Here is a 17,020-nt window from a genome sequence, read left to right on the forward strand (position 1 = left end):
CAAAAGGCTCCCTCAGTAAATACACTGAGCCACAGTTTGCCCTGTCAGCCCCAAGTATGGCTGCTAAGCAGAAAAGTCCTAGCCTCCCTGCTGTTTCAAAGAAGGCTAGAATGTGCCCAGGCACCTCCTCTCTGCACAAAGAGATGTCCACACACAAATTTAATGTGATTTTATTAAGGCTACAACATTTACACAGCACAGGCTCTACAGCAAAGAACAGAGTGAGGGAAGAGCCCCCAGCCCTGAGCAGAGAGTGGACGGTGTGTGGGGCAAGGAGAGCACACCAGCACGCTCCAGGAAGGCAGCTCCCAGCAGGCCAGGCTTCCAGGAGAGGGAGGAAAAAACATGGGAACCATCAGTACTTGGGACGTTTCACCTCAACCCTGGAAGAGAGAGGGGCAGGAGAGTGGTGAGGATGCAGGGCAGGCAGCTCCACCACCCTCCCACCCAGAGCTCAGCACTGACATCCACACTCTCACACCACAGAAGGTGGGGGGCTCCCAGTACAGCCCCAGAAGCTGAGCCACAAGCAGAGACTACTGTACTTACCCATCAGCCTCCAACTTCTTCCTCTTCTCGATGATCTGCAGTGAAAGCACAAAGTCCTATTACCCTCAGGGAATCTGGCTGCTCACAACTAGCAGAGGAGCTGGAGGATGCCAGATACACTGGGGAGAGCTGATGTGAGCTACAGTTGGAGAAGCTTGGCCCCTTCACCCTTTGCTCCTTTCTGGCCACCACAAATCATTTGTTCTCACCTTCCCCAGCCCATCCCATACTACCCTACCAGGAAAAGTCCCAGCTCTGCCAGCTGGCACAAACATGTCCTGTCCCCTCCAATCCCCTTTGGATGGCTCCAAACTAATTGTTTTGGACATGCTCATCTGCTGCACAGCCCAGAGCAAAAAGCCCCTGACTGGGGCTGCTCCCAGGACAACAGTTCCAAATAGAGCTCCAGATTCCTCTGCAATACTGAAGGCCCAAGTATTTGCCTGATACTCTGGCAAGGAGCAAATGCAGCTGGTAGAGCCAGCTCTTGTGCTCACACACACACTGCCAGCGGCTGGGAAGAGCCATGGATGGGAAAACAAGGACAGGACTTGGGGGGAGCTGTCCTGGGCAGCTCCAGGCTCAGCAGCCCCAGCCCAGCTCGGGCACTCACCGCGCTGATCTTCTTCCACTGCCGGTCCAGCTCTGCCTTGTCGTTGGTCTCCTTGAAGCGGCGCGTCTTGCGTCCCTCAGACATCTTGATGCCGTACTGGAAGGCTGCCCTGAGAAGGAGCAAGACATGGCTCAGCATTCACAGGGGACCCACAGCCTGCCAGAGGAAGGGACACATCTCCCCAGCCATGCTCCAGAGTTTGCCTGAGCCCCCAAAAGCAGCGCCTGGGCTGGAGTCCTCAAGAGTGACACTAAGAGCAAAAACAAACCACCAGGCCCAGGACCCACAGCTCCTCCTCAGGTTCTCACAGGGGAGCCCCCAGCTTGCTTTAAGCTGCCCCAGCATCCAGGCTTGGCCAGCATAGTCATCCCACGCAGAACCCTCACTTGGCCCTTCCTGAGGGCTGCACTCACTTGGGCAGAGCCTCTTTGTTGTTCATGTACTCGCTGTACTCCTCCTGTGTGTCAAAGTCCCAGCGGCCCAGAGGCCCCTTCTTGTTACCCTGCAGGGAGACAATGACTCAGAGCAGCTCCTCAGTTGCTGCTGGAAGGGCTTCTCACACAGCCCTGCACACCCAGCCACAAGGCTCCATCTCCCACCAGCCCCAGATCAATGGCCTTGGCTCCAAATCCCCTCCCCAAGAAGTTCCAGACAGATTTTGTGGAAGAAGTCAGAACAGAATAGCATGCCTGTCAACACCTCTGGGTCAAGTGCCAGTGCACTTGTTTGTTCCTGACACAACAGGGAACTGATCAGCAAACCCCAAAGCTCTCAGCTTTCTCAGCAGCTCCACTGCTGCTTCTTTCCCATGGGATCCTCACAGCTGGCACTGGTGCCTGCTTTGCTGGCTGCTCCTAAAGGCTGGTGCCAACATACCTGATCCATTTTGCTGTAGTCTACCTCTTCATCACTGTCCACAGCCATATCATCCATTCTGGGAAGAAAAAAATCAAGGAAAGGGTTCAGAGTGGGTCCCTGAGATGGATCAGGACCTTGGATGGTGGGAGTCATGTCTCGTGGCCTCAGACCAAACACACAGCTCCTGGACCAGAGGGGAGTAGCCCTAGCTGCAAGCCCTGCAGGTGGACCTGTACCTACAGGGCATCCAAGGTTGGAAATGCTCCCAGGATGACTCTGCAGGCTAAAAAGATGTCCCTCTTCCACCGAGGGAGCCCAGAGCTTCACAACCACATGGATTAACAGGGAATGCGGCAGATTCCCAGGCATCTCAGCCTCCCCTTGGCTCCGAGGGGCAACAGGCTCCAGGCAGTCACTTACAGCAGAGAGCAGCTTGGAAGACCCTGAACCAAGGGCTTGGGATGGTTTTACCAGGCAGCTGTTCCCACAGACAAGGCCAGACCTGCTCTCACGAGGAGCAGTGAGGCTGATGCTCGAATTCATGCTGCCAGAGAACAGCAGCCCCTCGGCACACCCTCTCCCACCCACAGCTCCCTGCTGCTCCTTACGTGGCAGGGTAGCACTCAGCATAGCTGTTGGACATGCCAAAGAAGTCTCCCAGCTGCTTCTTGTCTTCTGGCTTCTTCAAAGTGGCAGCAGTTAAGGAAAGCACTGCATGGGCTGAGCCTTATAGCTACAGGCTGGGCACAGGCAGCTGGAAAACCCCATCCTACCCCAACACAACTGAACTGGGGGGTGAAGCTTTTGTTTGGTGTAGAAGAAGCAAGGCTTGAGCAGCATTTCCCTGCTACCAGGTGAGGCAGGACAGCCCCCCAGATGTGCCTGTGCCTGCAAGGGCAGCCCAGCCCCACAGCCAGCTAGGCTGGCACAGACAGTAAAGGATATGCCTCTGTTCCCTCCCAGCCAGCAGCTCCAGCAAACTTCTCATTGATGGACTTGATGAGCTCCTTGGCTGAGCCAGGTCCTGGGGTAGGGAAAGCAGCAGGTTAAATCTGGGGGGAAGAACAGCTCACTGCAGAATACTGGGGCTGGACAGAGTCCCTTTGGAACACAGTAACAGGCAGGACAAGCTGCACATGAGGTACGAGGGGAGGAGCAAACCAGTTTGGCACTGATGGGGTCAGCTGATCCCAGGAGACCTGGAATCTTACAATGGTTTGTGTTGGAAGGAATCTTGAAGCCTGTCTTGTTCCAACTCCTTGCCATAGGCAGGGACACCTTTCACTATCCTGGGTTTCTCCTAGCCCTGTCCAACCTGGCCTTGAACACTTCCTGGGATGGGGCAGCCACAATTTCTCTGGACAACCTCTGCCAGGTGCTCACCACCCTCACAGGGAAGAATTTCTTCCTAATATCTAATCTACATCTCTCCTTTTTTAGCTTAAAACACTTCCCCCTTGTCCTATCCCTCCCAGGGACCTGCACCACTTTACTCACCTTTGTCAATGTCTGTGGGCTGCAAAGAGAAAGGAGAGACAGTGTCAATCACACAGAGCTGAACCACAAACCCAAACAGGCTGGTGCTGCCTCACTTGCTGAGGGACCAGCCCTGGGGACAGTCAGAGCTCAGCAAGAGCTGACAATAACCAGAGATACCCAAAGCCCCATAAGCCCACAAAGGGCAGAGCTCAGGTGGGACAGTCCTTCCTGAGCAGAGACTCACCTCATCATCAGCCTTGGGCTTCTCAAAGTAGCTGTGCCTCTTCTTCTCCTCCTCCCGCTCCCGGTCCCGCTCCCTGTCCCTCTCGCGCTCTCGGTCCCTGTCACGCTCTCGCTCCCGGTCTCGCTCCCGGTCCCGCTCTCTCTCCCGGTACCTCTCCCGTTCCTTGTCCCGTGGCATCTTGGCAGTGGAGGGCACGTAATCCCCAATGTCTTCAAAGATGCTACAAGTGGAAAAGAGCCTGGAGTTACGTTGTGCTGCAGAAAGAGGCCATAACCACCTCCTTGTGACCTGGAGCACACAGGACCAGCACCGAGAGCTAAGGACACCAGATATAGAAGTGGTTTCCACATCTGTCAGAGGTATCATTGCACTTCTGCTCCTTCTGCTGCAGGACCTGAGTTGTGTGGTGCAGGGCAACAGGGAGCCCTCACCTGTCTCAAGCCTGATATCCAAACCAGAGCTTGCCTCCAGCCTTGTCCTATAAACCACAGGTCCAGCAGCTCCAAACTCAGCCCACTCTAATTGTGGTAGGCCAAAAAGCCATCCCCTAAGGGACAGAGCTTTGATCCCATAGCCTGGGGGCAGAGAGGCACTTACTTCATATCAGCCTCAGGAGGCTTCTTCTCATCCAGCTTCCCTGCAAAGACAACAGCAGTGAGAGGCACATCATCCCCTCTGCCTCCTGTGCTGCTCCTCTGTCCCTGTCTGGGGATAGCTGCAGGAGTGGGAAGCCAGGACAATGTCACATCATACCCAGCACGCCCAGGAAGCCACTGAGTCCCTCCCCAAGAGAGGGCATTTTCCCAAGGAACTGGGCCTTCATCAGAAGAGCAGAGCACCACGAGGTACCCTCACAGCTCTAATTTCCCAGCAGCCTGTCCCATGTGCTCCTGCCTTCAGGACACAGCGTTCAGAAAATCACTGTTCTCCAAGCCCACTGTCTCATGGCCCAGGGAAATACCACAAACCAAAACACATCCCATTCCCTTGGGATATGCTCCAAGCACTAAAATCCTATTACTTGGTTCCTTCAACTCCTACCTTTGTCCTTCTTCTTGAGCTTCTTGTTGCGGGTGCCTTGCCTGAGATAGGAGAGGATCTGCGTGAGCTTGCTGATGACAATGTCGTTGGTGGTCAGCGTGGTCTGTGCCTGAAAGGGAAATCCACGAGGAAGCATCCCGCTCCCTTGACAGCAAATCCTCCCAGAAAAACCTGCTCTGGCCAGTTCAGAGCAGGGAGGTGAAGCAGGCTGGAGGCCTGCTGGGTACCTCCATGGTGGGGCAGTCAGCCTTGCTGCGGATCAGCGTGGTGGGGATATCGGTGTCGGCGTATTCATCATCCAGATCTACCACGTAGGCCATCCTGCCTGGCAGGAACAGCTCGTTCCGCTCGTAGGTCTTGTTCTTGAACAGGATGCGGTAAATGTTGCGGCCTGGAGGGAAGGAAATGTGTGGGAAAGCAGAGGACAAGGCCAAAGTGAAGCATGTTTAGTTCATCAGCAACACGAGAATCGCCTCCTAAGGACACATTTTCTCCAGTCCTCAAATTCAGGACTCTCCCCCTCCAATGGTTTTCATTCCTTCATTCACCCTCCAGGATTTCTCCTACTTTCACGGCACAGACAACACACAGTCTTACCCAGCCGGGTCTTAAATTCAATTTTGTTCTCAGGATCTTCATCTTTCCTAAACAGAAACAAAAACCAGAAGTATTAGAGTCAAGTGAATGGCTCCTCTGCATCCTCCTCCCTGGCAAGCAGCTGCACTCAGGATTCTAAAATCCTCAATCACTCACTTTGCTTCTTTCTGGGGCTTCTCCATCATTTCCTCCTCTTCCTTCTCCTTGCTGGCAATCTCAGCCCGTACCTGGATGCAGAGCAAATCCACAAATTACAGCCCAAAACACATCATTGCTGCCCATCTGGGAGCCCCTTCAGATCCCCAGCTCTGCAGCAACCCTTCCCAGGAAGGGAAATCCACGCTGCCAAGACCAAGTAGTAACAGCCTTGTGTCTGTGGGAGAGGACAGGGCAAGAGCAGCACGGTGATATCTGCACTCACCTTCTGCAAGAGCGCAAAGTCCAGACCCTTCACCAAGTGAGTGTGCTCCATGTCACCACCCAAGAACTTGGACTCCTGGATCAACTGTCTCCTCTTCTCTGCAGCAGATTTATCCCTGTGCAATGAGAAGGGAGCCAGGTAAGGGCCAGCCCCCCTGGAACAGCCTGGCGAGCCAAGGCCCCAGCACAGCCCACGTACGCCTCAGCCGTGGGCCCCACAGCCCTGTAGTTGGCAGTGGTGCTGATCAGCTCTGTCTCCTCATAGTCCTTGTTCACTCCATCTCTTCTCTCCTTGGCTCGATCCCGGTACTTCTCAGCCAGTTCCCTCTCGCGCTCGATCTCCTGCTGCCGCAGCTTCGCGTAGTAACTGGGGGTGGAAAACAGCTCAGGGTTAAGAGTGACCTGTTCATGTTTCTGAGGTCAGGTAAGCCCAAGGCCTCACACACACACATTCTGCTTCCAATCCCTTCCCCTAAACCACACTAGAGCACCATGGGACACAACAAGCCTGGGGGGAACTGCTGTACTGAGGCCAGCTAAGCTAAGCTCCATCCTCCCTTCCAAAGGGAAGGGGTCCAGTGCAGTCCTGCTGTGCAGACATGCCCCAAGCACACAGTGATCAGTGCAATGTCCCACCACTGCCCTGCTCTCCCAGACACCCACAGGGCCTCTCCTGCTTCTTCTGGAGGTGAAGCTTCAGCCCCATCCTACTGCTGCCTTCCCACAGCTGTTCCCACAAGCAGTGACAGTTCCTCAGCCTGAGCTCTTCTCCAAAGCTCTTAAATAATCTACTCAAGACCCTCTTTGGGAGCTCAAGAGATCAGAATTGCTTCCATGAGCAGGATGTGATGTATAATGACAAGTCCTGCTGCATCTCTTTCCCCACTTACCTTTTTTTCTTCCTCCTGCGAGCAGCTGGATCTTCATCCTCATTGTACTCCCGGGGCATCCTGGAAAAGGGTGTAAAACACATATACAGTCTGCAGAGCCACGTGGGTGACAGGTGAACAGAACAGTCCCTCAGATACAGCAGGGCAACGAGATGCTCAGAGATGGAACAGAACAGGCTCTCACCCTTAATTTCCCCCTAATTCCACACTGTCAACAGGGAGAGGAAAAGAGTGATTTTCACTGAGACAAATCTGCCTCCTGCACAAAGTGTCTTAACAGCCATGAAGCCTCACTCTTATTTACAACAGCCCTGACCCACCTGCTTCTCCATTTCCTACACTCAATGGCAAAAAACCCTTGTAGATGTTCGACTACAGAGTGCAGGGAGAGGGTCAGCTGGGCACAGAGCCCCAGAGGGAAAGGGTGCATGGATTGTCCCATGGACTTGTGAAACAGAGCCCTACTCACTCATGGTGGCGAGATTTGGAGGGTGGCGCAGATGTTGGCGCAGCCCGCGGGGTCATGAGAAGCTTCCTGAAGTCTTCATTGGTCAGCTTGGACCTACAAGGGAGGGAAGGAACAGAAATCATCATTCCCAAAGAGCGTTGGAGGAGGAGCAAGTCCTGTGTGACCGAGATGGGCACCAGCTGCCCATGGAGGGGGCCCAAAGGCTGGAGTGCACCAGTGACTTCCAGCATCTCCATGGGAGTTCCTGAGAGAGGAGAGTGCCACAGGTGTGGCACAGGGGTGCCACAGTGCTGCTCCAGTCCCACCCCAGGGCCCCAGTGCTGTACTCACTGGTGGAAGGAATGCGAGTCGTCCACATCGTGGCCATCGGGGGCCAGGGGGTTGGAGAACGGCTCATCTAGTGGACATGAGAGAGAGCTCAGACACTGCCTGCACAGCTTCACACCCTCCCCAAAACCACGAAGGGAACAATGTCCGCCTGCAGCTTCGAGGTGGATCCCAGCCCGCTGTCACCCGGGCCGGCCTGGTCCCGGTGCCACTGCGAGACCCCCGCGGCTCTGTGCCTTCCGGGGGGTGTCCCAGGGCCTCCCGTCCCCCACACTCCGGGACTGCCCCTGCTTCCTCTCGGGAGCCCGAAACAAACACACTGCCGGTGTCAATCCCCGCCGCACCCGCGGAGCTCCTCAGCCCCGGGCTGCGGCCGGCTCCCGGCCCGCGAGGTGCCCTGGCCCGGCTCCGCGGGCTGTGGCCGCCCCGTCCCCCCGCAGAGCTGTCCCTCGCCCCGGGCCGGGGCTCCCCGGCGGATCCCCCGCTCCCCAGCGCGGCTTGGGCCTACACCGCCCCCCTCACCGGGCCGCTGCCACCCGCCCCGCCCCAAGCGCCGCGACAGCCCCCGCGCGGGCCAAGTGTCGCGGCCCGGGGGTGTCCGGGGGTTTCCGGGAATGCCCCGTGCCCCGTGTCCCGTGTCCCGTGTCCCCGAACTCACTGTCCCGGTCCGGCATCGCTGCGCTCCCAGCTCCGCTGCGCGGCCCCTCCGCTCAGCGCTGCCCTCCCAGAGCACCTTGCGCCGGGCGCTCCCATTGGTCGCTGCCATCACCGCGAGCCCTCCCATTGGTGGGCGCAGGAACTTCGGGCGCTCCCATTGGCGGGTGTGATCACGGCGAGCGCTCCCATTGGTGAGCGGACGGGAACGGCGGGCGCTGATTGGCCGAGGTGCCACAGTCCCACCCCCGCTCTGTTGTCCGCAGGGAAGATGGCGGCGGCCGCTGTGAAGAGCATCGGGGGCGGGCTGGGCCAAGGGCTGAGGGAGCTCCGCATCCACCTGTGCCAGCGCTCTGCCGGCAGCCGCGGCGTCAGGTCAGCGCGGGGATGGGCCGGGACGGGGCCGGGGGTGCTCCTCCAGGGGACCGAGACACCCCCGGGCTGACCCACAGGCACCGCCGCTCCTCCTTCCCTCCGCAGGGAATTTATCGAGAAGCACTATGTGACCCTGAAGAAGGCAAATCCCAACTTCCCCATCCTGATCCGCGAGTGCTCCGGTATCCAGCCCAAGCTCTGGGCTCGCTACGGTGAGTAGGGGGTGCCCGCCGGAAAACAGCATGGAATTATCATGGAATGGCTGGGGGTGGAAGGGACTTTAGGGAGTGTGAGTGTTTATGGGAAGGATCAGAAAGAGCTCAGCAGGGGCTTTCCAGCCTCTGATGCGATCTCACACCCCCACTACCTTCACTACACAAAATTGGGGTTGTTTTCCCTTTATTTTCACTGCCTTCTCAGTGAAACAAGGCAGCACAAAAGCTCCTCTGGGGGCTGGAATCGTGGAAAGGATTTGTTTTCCTCAGTGGTCATTTGGGCTGGAAAAGATTAATTTAGAAGCTTTTGAAATGATGCAGTGAGTCTGTAGGAACAGTTTTCAGTCTGCTTTCCTGAGGGGAGCACCTTGCTGGGATGAGGCTGACAGCCACAGGGTTGCTCTTGGATGTGTCCCTGCCCAGCCAGAGCTAGAAAAAGGAGACTGGGAAAGGTGGTGAGCTGCTCTGAGTTCTTCCCAAGGGAAAGGAGGAGAATAAGAAGGTGAAAATGGTAACTTGGGCACATGGAGGGACACTGGGACATGGTGAGTGTGGAGGGGTGGTGATGGGAGGCTGTGACATCAGTGCCCTTGCACCAGGAAAGGTGTAACCTGCCCCCTCTCACCCTGTCTGTTTCCCCACAGAGTTTGGGAAGGAGAAGAGCATCCCACTGAACAACCTAACTGTGGATGAAGTGGGCAAAGCCCTGCAGAGCCTTGTGAAAAGCCACGCGTAACGACAGACAGGAAACACACACGTGCTGGAGACTTGACTGATAATCTTTAATGTCAAAAGTGTATCTTTAATTTATCAATTCATAAATACAGTGTGTTTACCTTGAGCTTGGTGGTGGCTGAGAGCCCAAGGAATGGCTGATGCAGCCATCACCCCTCCCTGGCACAGGACAGTCTACCTGGGCTGCAGCTCAGCTCTGCCCCTGCTCCAGGCTCTGGGGGCACCTCCCCTATGCAGCCAGCACTGGGCACATCAGAGCCCTGAGCAGCCCTTGGGAAGCTGCCACGACTTGAACAGACAGTTTATTCCCCTTGGGAATGCAGAGAAGGAGCAAGGCCTAGGAGAAGGCAGCCAGTGTGGCCTGGCAGGCACTGGGGGCTCCTGACCTGACCACATCCAACAGTGCCTGTGCCCGCTCCTGCAGCTCTGGGGTGCTCTGGTGCTGCTCCAGGGCCTGGTGTCCACCTTGCCTGGCGAAATCAGCAGCAGCCTGTGTGAGAGGAGAGGGTGAGAGCTGGCTGGGTGCTACACTTGATCATCTCTGCCCAAGCCACCACATCCCAGGGAACGGGGCTGAGGGAATTCCCCAGAGCCCTCCCTCCCAAACACTGCATTCCTGATCCAGGTAAATCCAACCATGCTGGTGGTTGGTTGGGAAGGACTTTAAAGCCCATCTCATTCCCACCCCCTGCCACAGACAGGGACACCTTCCACCAGGTGCTCCAAGCCTCATCCTGTCTGGCCTTGAACATCCAGGGATGGGGCAGCCACAGCTCCTCTGGGCACCCTGTGCCAGGGCCTCCCCACCCTCACAGAGGAGAATTCACTCCTGTGATCTGCAGCAAGTGAAGCAACCTCAGCAGGATCAAAAGAAAACTTGGAGTAGAAACAGCCTGCCCAAACACCAGTCCTTGCCAGTAAGAAAGGAACTCTCTGCAGCCGCAGGAAGGGCTTCCACCCTCTGCATCAGTGTCCCTTTGGATGGGGGCCTGGGTGCTGTGGGGTGCAAGAGAGTGGGGCAGTGGTGTTCAAATTACAGTATCATCCCCCTCCACAATAACAATAACCCCCACAATAATCATTCCCCATCCCCTTTCCAATGCTGTGCCCTGAGCCCTCACCTCTGGGCAGTGCAGGAACAGGAGGTGCAGCAGCTCCAGGCACTGCCCCACGGCCTCAGGGTCGGGCAGGGTGAGGAGGGGCAGGAGCCGGGGCAGGAGGGGCTGCTGGAGCAGCTGCTGGCACTGGAACAATCCCTTCTCTGCCATGTTGCACAGCACGGTCAGCACCTGTGGGAGGGAGAGGGAGTGAGCAGCGAGTGCTCCATGGGCATGTTCCTGACAGGCTTGGGAGGCTCCCAACCACTCCCCATGCCACGGAATTGTGGAATGGTTTGGATTAGAAGGGACCTTAAAGCTCATCCAGTCCAACCCCTGCCATGGCCAGGGACACCTTCCACCCTCCCAGGCTGCTCCAAGCCCTGTCCCTTCTCTGGGCACCCTGTGCCAGGGCCTCATCACCCTAACAGGGATGAATTCTTCCCAATATCCCATCTAACCCTGCCTTCTGTCAGTGGGAAACCATTCCCTGTTGTCTTGTCACTCATCCCCTTGCCCGAAGTCCCTCTCCACCTTTTTTTCTTGTCCTGCCAGGCACTTGCCCACAGCCAAGTGCCCACCAAACCACTGGATTTGGAATGTTTCCTGCACACCTACCCCAAGACACTGTTCATCCCTGTGCCAGGCAGACCCAGCCTTGCCACCCACACCCCTGGCAGCATCCCCAGTCTCCTAAAGTTTTGGGGTCTTTCAAAGGAAAGTGGCAGGAGCCTTCCCAGGCCTGCTCCAGGGGCTGGCCCCAAGTTAACATTGGGACACTCTTGTGCTGGGACAAGGCTCTGCCAAGGGTAAATACAGCTGGAGTGGCTTTGGGGGAGGTAGCTGGTGACTGCCACCACATGGGACCTTCTGCCCAGCTATCACTGCTGCACAATCCACCCTCCAACACTGACAGTGTGGGATTCATGTTCTGACTCCAGCACTCCCCACCATTCCCAATGTGTGGGGCAAGGTTTACCAGCACAGTGGCCATCTGGGAACACGTCAGGAGCTGCAGCAGGGCCGGGAGCAGCTCCAGGGAGAGCAGAGCGGAGCAGAGGAAGGGATCATCCGCTGGGGTGGGCAGAGAAGGAAGATGTGAATAAAAGCAGGGCGGGTCCCAGCAGTGTCCAGCTGTGCCACTAGCGCTGTGGGACACTCACCTGTGAGGTTATTGAGCAGCCACAGGCACTCCTGGACGAGGAAGGGGTGCTGCTGCAGGAAGCACTGCAGGATGAGGAACAGGGCGATGAGCAGGCGCCCGTCCTGGCCCTGCCCCTGGCAGCCCGACTGTGCCAGCAGGTTACTGAGACTCCGCAGCACGGGGCACACGAGCTGTGACAGAGGGACACACCAATCCCTTCAGCAGTGTCCCCACAACAATCCTGAGAACAGCCAGCACCCTGCCCACCTCTCACCAGCTCCAGGCCCTCGGGAACATCCTGGGGGATTTGGGAAGCCAGGTCGAGCAGGAGCGAGGTGAGGGCAGACACGGCCCCCAGTGCCAGCAGCACCTCGTTGTCTTTGTGCCTGCAAAGAGAGGGACAGCGCTGTGGCCTTGGAGCCTGGGGAGGGGAAACTGCCACATCCCCTCACCAAACAACAGGGCCTGCAAAGTCAGTGCTCTCCTGAACCACCACAGGGCTTATTTCATGTTGGAACAGTGGCTTCTTTCACACTGAAATAGCAGATTTTTTTTCTGAGCTTAGAAGAAAATCTAGAAGCCCCTGAAAAACAGATTTGCTGGAGTTATCTGTGTGGGTCTGGAAATGACAGCCCTGACCCTTGAGCATCTACACATTCCTTGGCTCCAGTGGCAGGCAGGGATTGCTGGCACAGCCCAGATGGGTGGCCCTGGGCCAACCCCACAAGTGTGAAGGTTGCCTTGGAAGGTGTGGGGGACAACTCCAGGCATGGGAAATCAAACTGGGGGCATTTAGAGGATTAGAAACAGCCTCCTCAGGTTTATCACCCATTACCACCCTGTAAAAGAGCTCAGTGACCCCACACACTGCACATGTGCTCAGACAGGAGAGCTGGGATATCCAGGATGGCTGGGGAATTGCTTTCCCAAGGGAAAAGGGGAAGCAATCCAGATCCCCTTGTAGGACCGTGAGCCTTCGTGCCTCTATTTGGCTTCTCCCAGGGAACTCAAAACGAGGAGAAAAATGCATTTACCTGCAAATGATGTAGTGGAGACACCACGCAAACTCCACGGCCGCTCCCATGGCAGCCTTGAGGCCGGAGCAAACCAGTCGGAGCATGTGCTGGGGGAGAACCGAGTCCAGGACCAGGCTGGGGGCAGAGGGCAGAGTTAATGGAGGCACAAGCAGGACACAAACAGGGAGATACAAACTCTGGCCACTGAGCAGGGAGCTGCTGTACCCCATACTGGGGGCCACAGGGTCCAAACACACACCTGGAAGGGACTCTGAGCCAAGGGCTGTGGCCTTGGGCTCTCCCTGTCCATGGCAGGGCCTGGGGACATGCAGGACACTTTGACTGGGGTCACATTTTTGGCACTGGGGGCTATCAAGTCGATCTTTTCCTTTGCAAGAGGAACACAGTCAGAATTCCCTGTGAGCCTTCCCTGCTCCATGCTGGCCTTTACTGAAATACCAGAGCTGTCTGATCAGATGAGGCTGAGGGAAAGGAGCCAAGCCCTGCTCCCTGATCTGCATCAAAACTTCCACAGTTCTGGTAGGATTCTGCCCTGAACTATTAATGTCACTGGATGGGGAAGGTGTCGTGTCCCCAGCACACAAATACCACTCGAGGCCCCAGGGCCCATCCCGGTGCGGGGTTCAGAGGCTCAGACTCACGGGATGATCTCCATGGGCGCTTCCTTGGCTTGGAGGAGCTGTGAGAGGACGTAGCCCACACCTTCCAGCACTGCCTCGTGTGGGGACTGCAATCCAAGAGAACAGAGCTGATCCCTCCTCACACAGCCAGGGCCCCGGGGTGCCAACCAAACCCGGCTGAGCGGCACAGCCTCACTGTGCCTGGAGAACAGGGGGCACAGAGGGGCCAGGAGGGACACAGGAACCACCAGAGCTGAGCTGTCTCCCTCCCCACATTCACTGGGCTTAGCCCAAATGCAGTGAAAGCCCTGGTTTGAATTTGGATCTGCAAACCCCAGCCCTGCTGGACCCAGGGCAGGCAGAGGGGACAGGCTCCCTGTGCTGCAGACTGTACCAGGCAGCCACTGCATGGGGGAGATTGAGCTGGGAAGAGCACAAAGGGGTGAGCTGAGCCTTGAAATGAGCACAGGGAGCCCACAAGTGACCCTCACACTCGTGGGAACAGCTCCCTGCAGAGCTCCCCCACAGCTGGAAGGAGGGCTGGGGACTCAGGGCTGTCAGAAAAGTCTCTCTAGGGCACAGCAGAAATGTGGCTGAGCTGTTTCACCCACCTGGATGCAGGATGCCAGCACTGGAATTATGCCCTGAGGCAGCAGTTGCTTCCTCACAGCCTGACTTTCTACCACGAGGTTCCCCAGTGTGTACAAACACAGCTCCTGCAACAACACAGCAGAGCAGGAGGTGACCCAGAGAGCAGCCAGCAAAGCCTCAGGTCCCACACACTGCCCTGAGCAGGGCAGGAGCTGGCCTTGGAGGGGGAAACCCAGCTGGATGCTGCTGGACTCTCCAGGCACCCCATTCCCAGCTCAAACAGCTTCAGTTCATTCTTTTTCTATCTGGCTGAAGTTGGGATCTCATCACTCCCACTTCAGAGGTTTTTACGGCTTCTGATTTTCAGGATGACATTTCCCTGTGCCCCTTCTGGTTCTCCTGGAGCCTGCCTGTGTGCTGCATTCAAATGGGATCAGCACCTGGGGTCACTGCCCACCTTGCTCCTTAGCTTTGAGCCTGTTTCCAGATGGAGCAGCTGGAAAACACGTGGGCATCCCAGAGCTACTCCAGCTGTGCTCCTTTCCCACACCAAGTTGTACAGCATGGAACCACACAGGCACTCTACTATCTACTCTTCTCCTTCCTTCCTTTCTTCTCCTTATATATTTTCTTAAGTGATATCTTTGTACTTTTATATTATTTCATTTCTATAGTTAACAACCAAAATGGCTACATACCTCCTTTGCATTGCAACCAAACTGCTCTAAAATAAACCTACCATATATATATTTATATTTATATATATATATATATATATATATACACACATCTATGTACATAAACATGGGTCATTCTGCATGGTTCCACTCTAATCCATCCCAAGGGATCTGTGAGTAATGAGAACTCAGTTACCCCACTGTCAGGGCAGGTCAAAGCACCTGGGCACTGGGGATAGTCCTGCTCTCAGGGCAAGGCTGTGATGCCAAAAGATTTTGGCTTCCAGAGGGCCCTGTCCCACCAGCACTCCCACGTGAGCTGTGTGTGACCACAAGAGGTCAGTACCAAGCACACCAGAGGATTCCCAGGTGCCAGAGCCCCGGCAAACGTGGATCTGGACAGGGATCTCACCGTGAGCTCCAGGCTGTGACCCGACAGGTAGGTGAGCAGGTAGGAGGTGACAGGCAGACACGCCTCAGCCACCGTGGGGACACTGGAGTGGGACAGCTCGTGCAGACAGCGGGCAGCCTCCAGCTGCAGCTCAGCCAGGCTGCTGGTGAAGAGCCCGGTGAGCGTCCGGATGCTGCCGTCCAGCCTGGGGGATCCAAAGGCTGCTGTCAGCTCCCACCCAGGGCCACACGCCAGCTCACCCACCCACAGGGACACAGGGCCCCTAGGGACCTGCCCCAGGACAGCCACAGCAGGCCTGGACTGACCTGACAAACTTCTGCTGAGTCTCCTCGTTCTGCAGAGCCCAGCGGAGGCGGCCGAGCGATCGCTGCCTGTCCTCCGAACCCCTCTGCACACCCCTGAGCAGCTCCAGAACCTGGCCAGGGAATTAAAACATGCACTTTAAGCACTTAACAACTTAAAAGCACTGCCAGCATTAAGATTTTGCCCTTTTAATCCTTGAGGCAAAGGAACCCAGAGCATAAAGATGGGCACAAGGAACCTTGACTGTGTCTGGCAGTGAATCAGAACCAAAAGTTCCCAAACCCACCCTCCTTTATATGCCAAGTCTGGGGAAGGCCCCTGAGACCCCCTTGCTGTGAGGAATGTCAGGTCTTTCACCTCATCCTCCGAGAGCGGGTCTGGCACGACGTCTGCTCCATCCTGTCCACCCTCCTCGGCCGCGCTGTCCTCCCGCAGGAGCCGCTTGCTGACCAGCTGCTCCTGCCGCCGCGCCCTCCTGAGAGCTGCCATCAGACCGGGACATGTCACCCCCTGCCCGGGACAGGACACTTCCCCATCCCACCCAAGCGCCTCATTCCTCCCTCAGTCCAGGGAGGAACTGCCCATTCCTCCTTGTGCGAGCCTGCAAGGGATGCAGGGGCAGGGACTGCACTTGGAGGGTTGGGCACACACAGTGGGAAGCCACTGCTGGGATACTGAGCAGGAACACGGGACAGAGGCCCGAGGAGCAGCTGGAGGGACCTGAGGCTGGATCCCACAAAGGATCATAAAATCATTAAGGTTGGAAAAGACCAGCAAGATCATCAACTCCAGCCTTCAGCTGAACACCACCATGGCCACCAAGGCAAGCCCCAAGTGCCCCATCTACTTGATTTTGGAAAACACCTCCAGGAACGCTGACTCCACCTCTGCCCTGGGCAGCCTGTTCCAATGCCTGACCACCCTTCTGATGAAGAAATTTTCCTTAACATCCACCCTGAGCCTCCCCTGGCCCAGCCTGAGGCCGTTCCCTCTGCTCCTGTCCCTGTTCCCTGGCAGCAGAGCCCGACCCCCGGCTGTCCCCTCCTGCCAGGGACTTGTGCAGAGCCACAAGGGCCCCCTGAGCTTCCTTTGCTCCTGGCTAAGACGTAAGCGAGACCTTGGAAAACCCAAACAGTGGGGGGGGCGGAACGGGCTGTCAAAGAAACGGGGAATTCATGGCAGAAACCCCTCGGGTTAAAACGTGAAGCTGTAAAACGCTTCCCGAGCGGGCAGCGGCGCCCGTCCCCCGAGATGCGCGCTCGGGGATGGGAGCGGCCAGGCCTGGGCTGGGGGTCCCTCCCAGGCACGGGGACCCCCGGCTGTGCCCGCTGTCCCCGGCTGGGCTGGGGGTCCCTCCCAGGCACGGGGACCCCCGGCTGTGCCCGCTGTCCCCGGCTGGGCTGGGGGTCCCTCCCAGGCACGGGGACCCCCGGCTGTGCCCGCTGTCCCCGGCTGGGCTGGGGGTCCCTCCCAGGCACGGGGACCCCCGGCTGTGCCCGCTGTCCCCGGCCGGACCTGCCTCTCGCTCCCGCCGCCGCTCCCGCAGCTCCTCCGCGCTGCGCCCGCCGCGCCGGGCCCGCCGCCGGCCCCACATGGCCGAGGCAGGAGAAACACCCAGAGCGCAGGATGAGGAGGAAAAGGCCGGTCCTGGGCCCGTCCTGGGGCGGTCCCGG

General features: G+C 57.3%; 3 protein-coding genes across 5 annotated transcripts; 1 reads left to right on the forward strand and 2 right to left on the reverse strand.

Annotated features, from left to right (window-relative positions):
- Positions 1 to 154: 154 nt before the first annotated feature.
- Positions 155 to 8,303, reverse strand: IK (IK cytokine). Its single transcript, XM_086851357.1, has 20 exons — positions 8,146 to 8,303; positions 7,491 to 7,557; positions 7,161 to 7,253; positions 6,692 to 6,751; positions 6,001 to 6,168; positions 5,803 to 5,917; positions 5,538 to 5,608; positions 5,382 to 5,428; positions 5,012 to 5,175; positions 4,785 to 4,893; positions 4,341 to 4,380; positions 3,744 to 3,963; positions 3,518 to 3,536; positions 2,966 to 3,044; positions 2,629 to 2,709; positions 2,039 to 2,096; positions 1,576 to 1,664; positions 1,163 to 1,271; positions 550 to 584; positions 155 to 383 (listed from the first exon to the last, which is right to left on the reverse strand). The coding sequence occupies exons 1-20, from the start codon at positions 8,159 to 8,161 to the stop codon at positions 356 to 358; spliced, it is 1,668 nt and encodes a 555-aa protein (XP_086707483.1). The 5' UTR covers positions 8,162 to 8,303; the 3' UTR covers positions 155 to 355.
- A 57-nt stretch (positions 8,304 to 8,360) lies between these two features.
- On the forward strand, positions 8,361 to 9,572 carry NDUFA2 (NADH:ubiquinone oxidoreductase subunit A2). The gene is made up of 3 exons (XM_023936234.2): positions 8,361 to 8,516; positions 8,622 to 8,728; positions 9,376 to 9,572. Exons 1-3 carry the CDS (start codon positions 8,413 to 8,415, stop codon positions 9,465 to 9,467), a joined length of 303 nt encoding a protein of 100 aa, XP_023792002.1. The 5' UTR covers positions 8,361 to 8,412; the 3' UTR covers positions 9,468 to 9,572.
- Positions 9,493 to 16,997, reverse strand: TMCO6 (transmembrane and coiled-coil domains 6). Of its 3 annotated transcripts, none has more exons than XM_086851416.1 (12): positions 16,863 to 16,997; positions 15,705 to 15,829; positions 15,350 to 15,459; positions 15,045 to 15,228; positions 13,976 to 14,080; positions 13,386 to 13,471; positions 12,742 to 12,858; positions 11,982 to 12,093; positions 11,727 to 11,790; positions 11,543 to 11,637; positions 10,588 to 10,755; positions 9,493 to 9,956 (listed from the first exon to the last, which is right to left on the reverse strand). In XM_086851416.1, the coding sequence occupies exons 1-12, from the start codon at positions 16,939 to 16,941 to the stop codon at positions 9,804 to 9,806; spliced, it is 1,398 nt and encodes a 465-aa protein (XP_086707542.1). In that variant the 5' UTR covers positions 16,942 to 16,997; the 3' UTR covers positions 9,493 to 9,803. The 3 variants fall into 3 exon arrangements, with proteins under 3 accessions (XP_086707542.1, XP_086707541.1, XP_086707543.1); XM_086851415.1 differs by having other exon boundaries at positions 11,727 to 11,898; XM_086851417.1 differs by lacking the exon at positions 9,493 to 9,956 and adding an exon at positions 10,419 to 10,462 and having other exon boundaries at positions 11,727 to 11,898.
- Between the last annotated feature and the right edge of the window lie 23 nt (positions 16,998 to 17,020).

Source organism: Cyanistes caeruleus, chromosome 15 (assembly GCF_971803275.1).
Source record: "Cyanistes caeruleus chromosome 15, bCyaCae1.hap1.1, whole genome shotgun sequence".
Taxonomy (NCBI): domain Eukaryota; kingdom Metazoa; phylum Chordata; class Aves; order Passeriformes; family Paridae; genus Cyanistes; species Cyanistes caeruleus.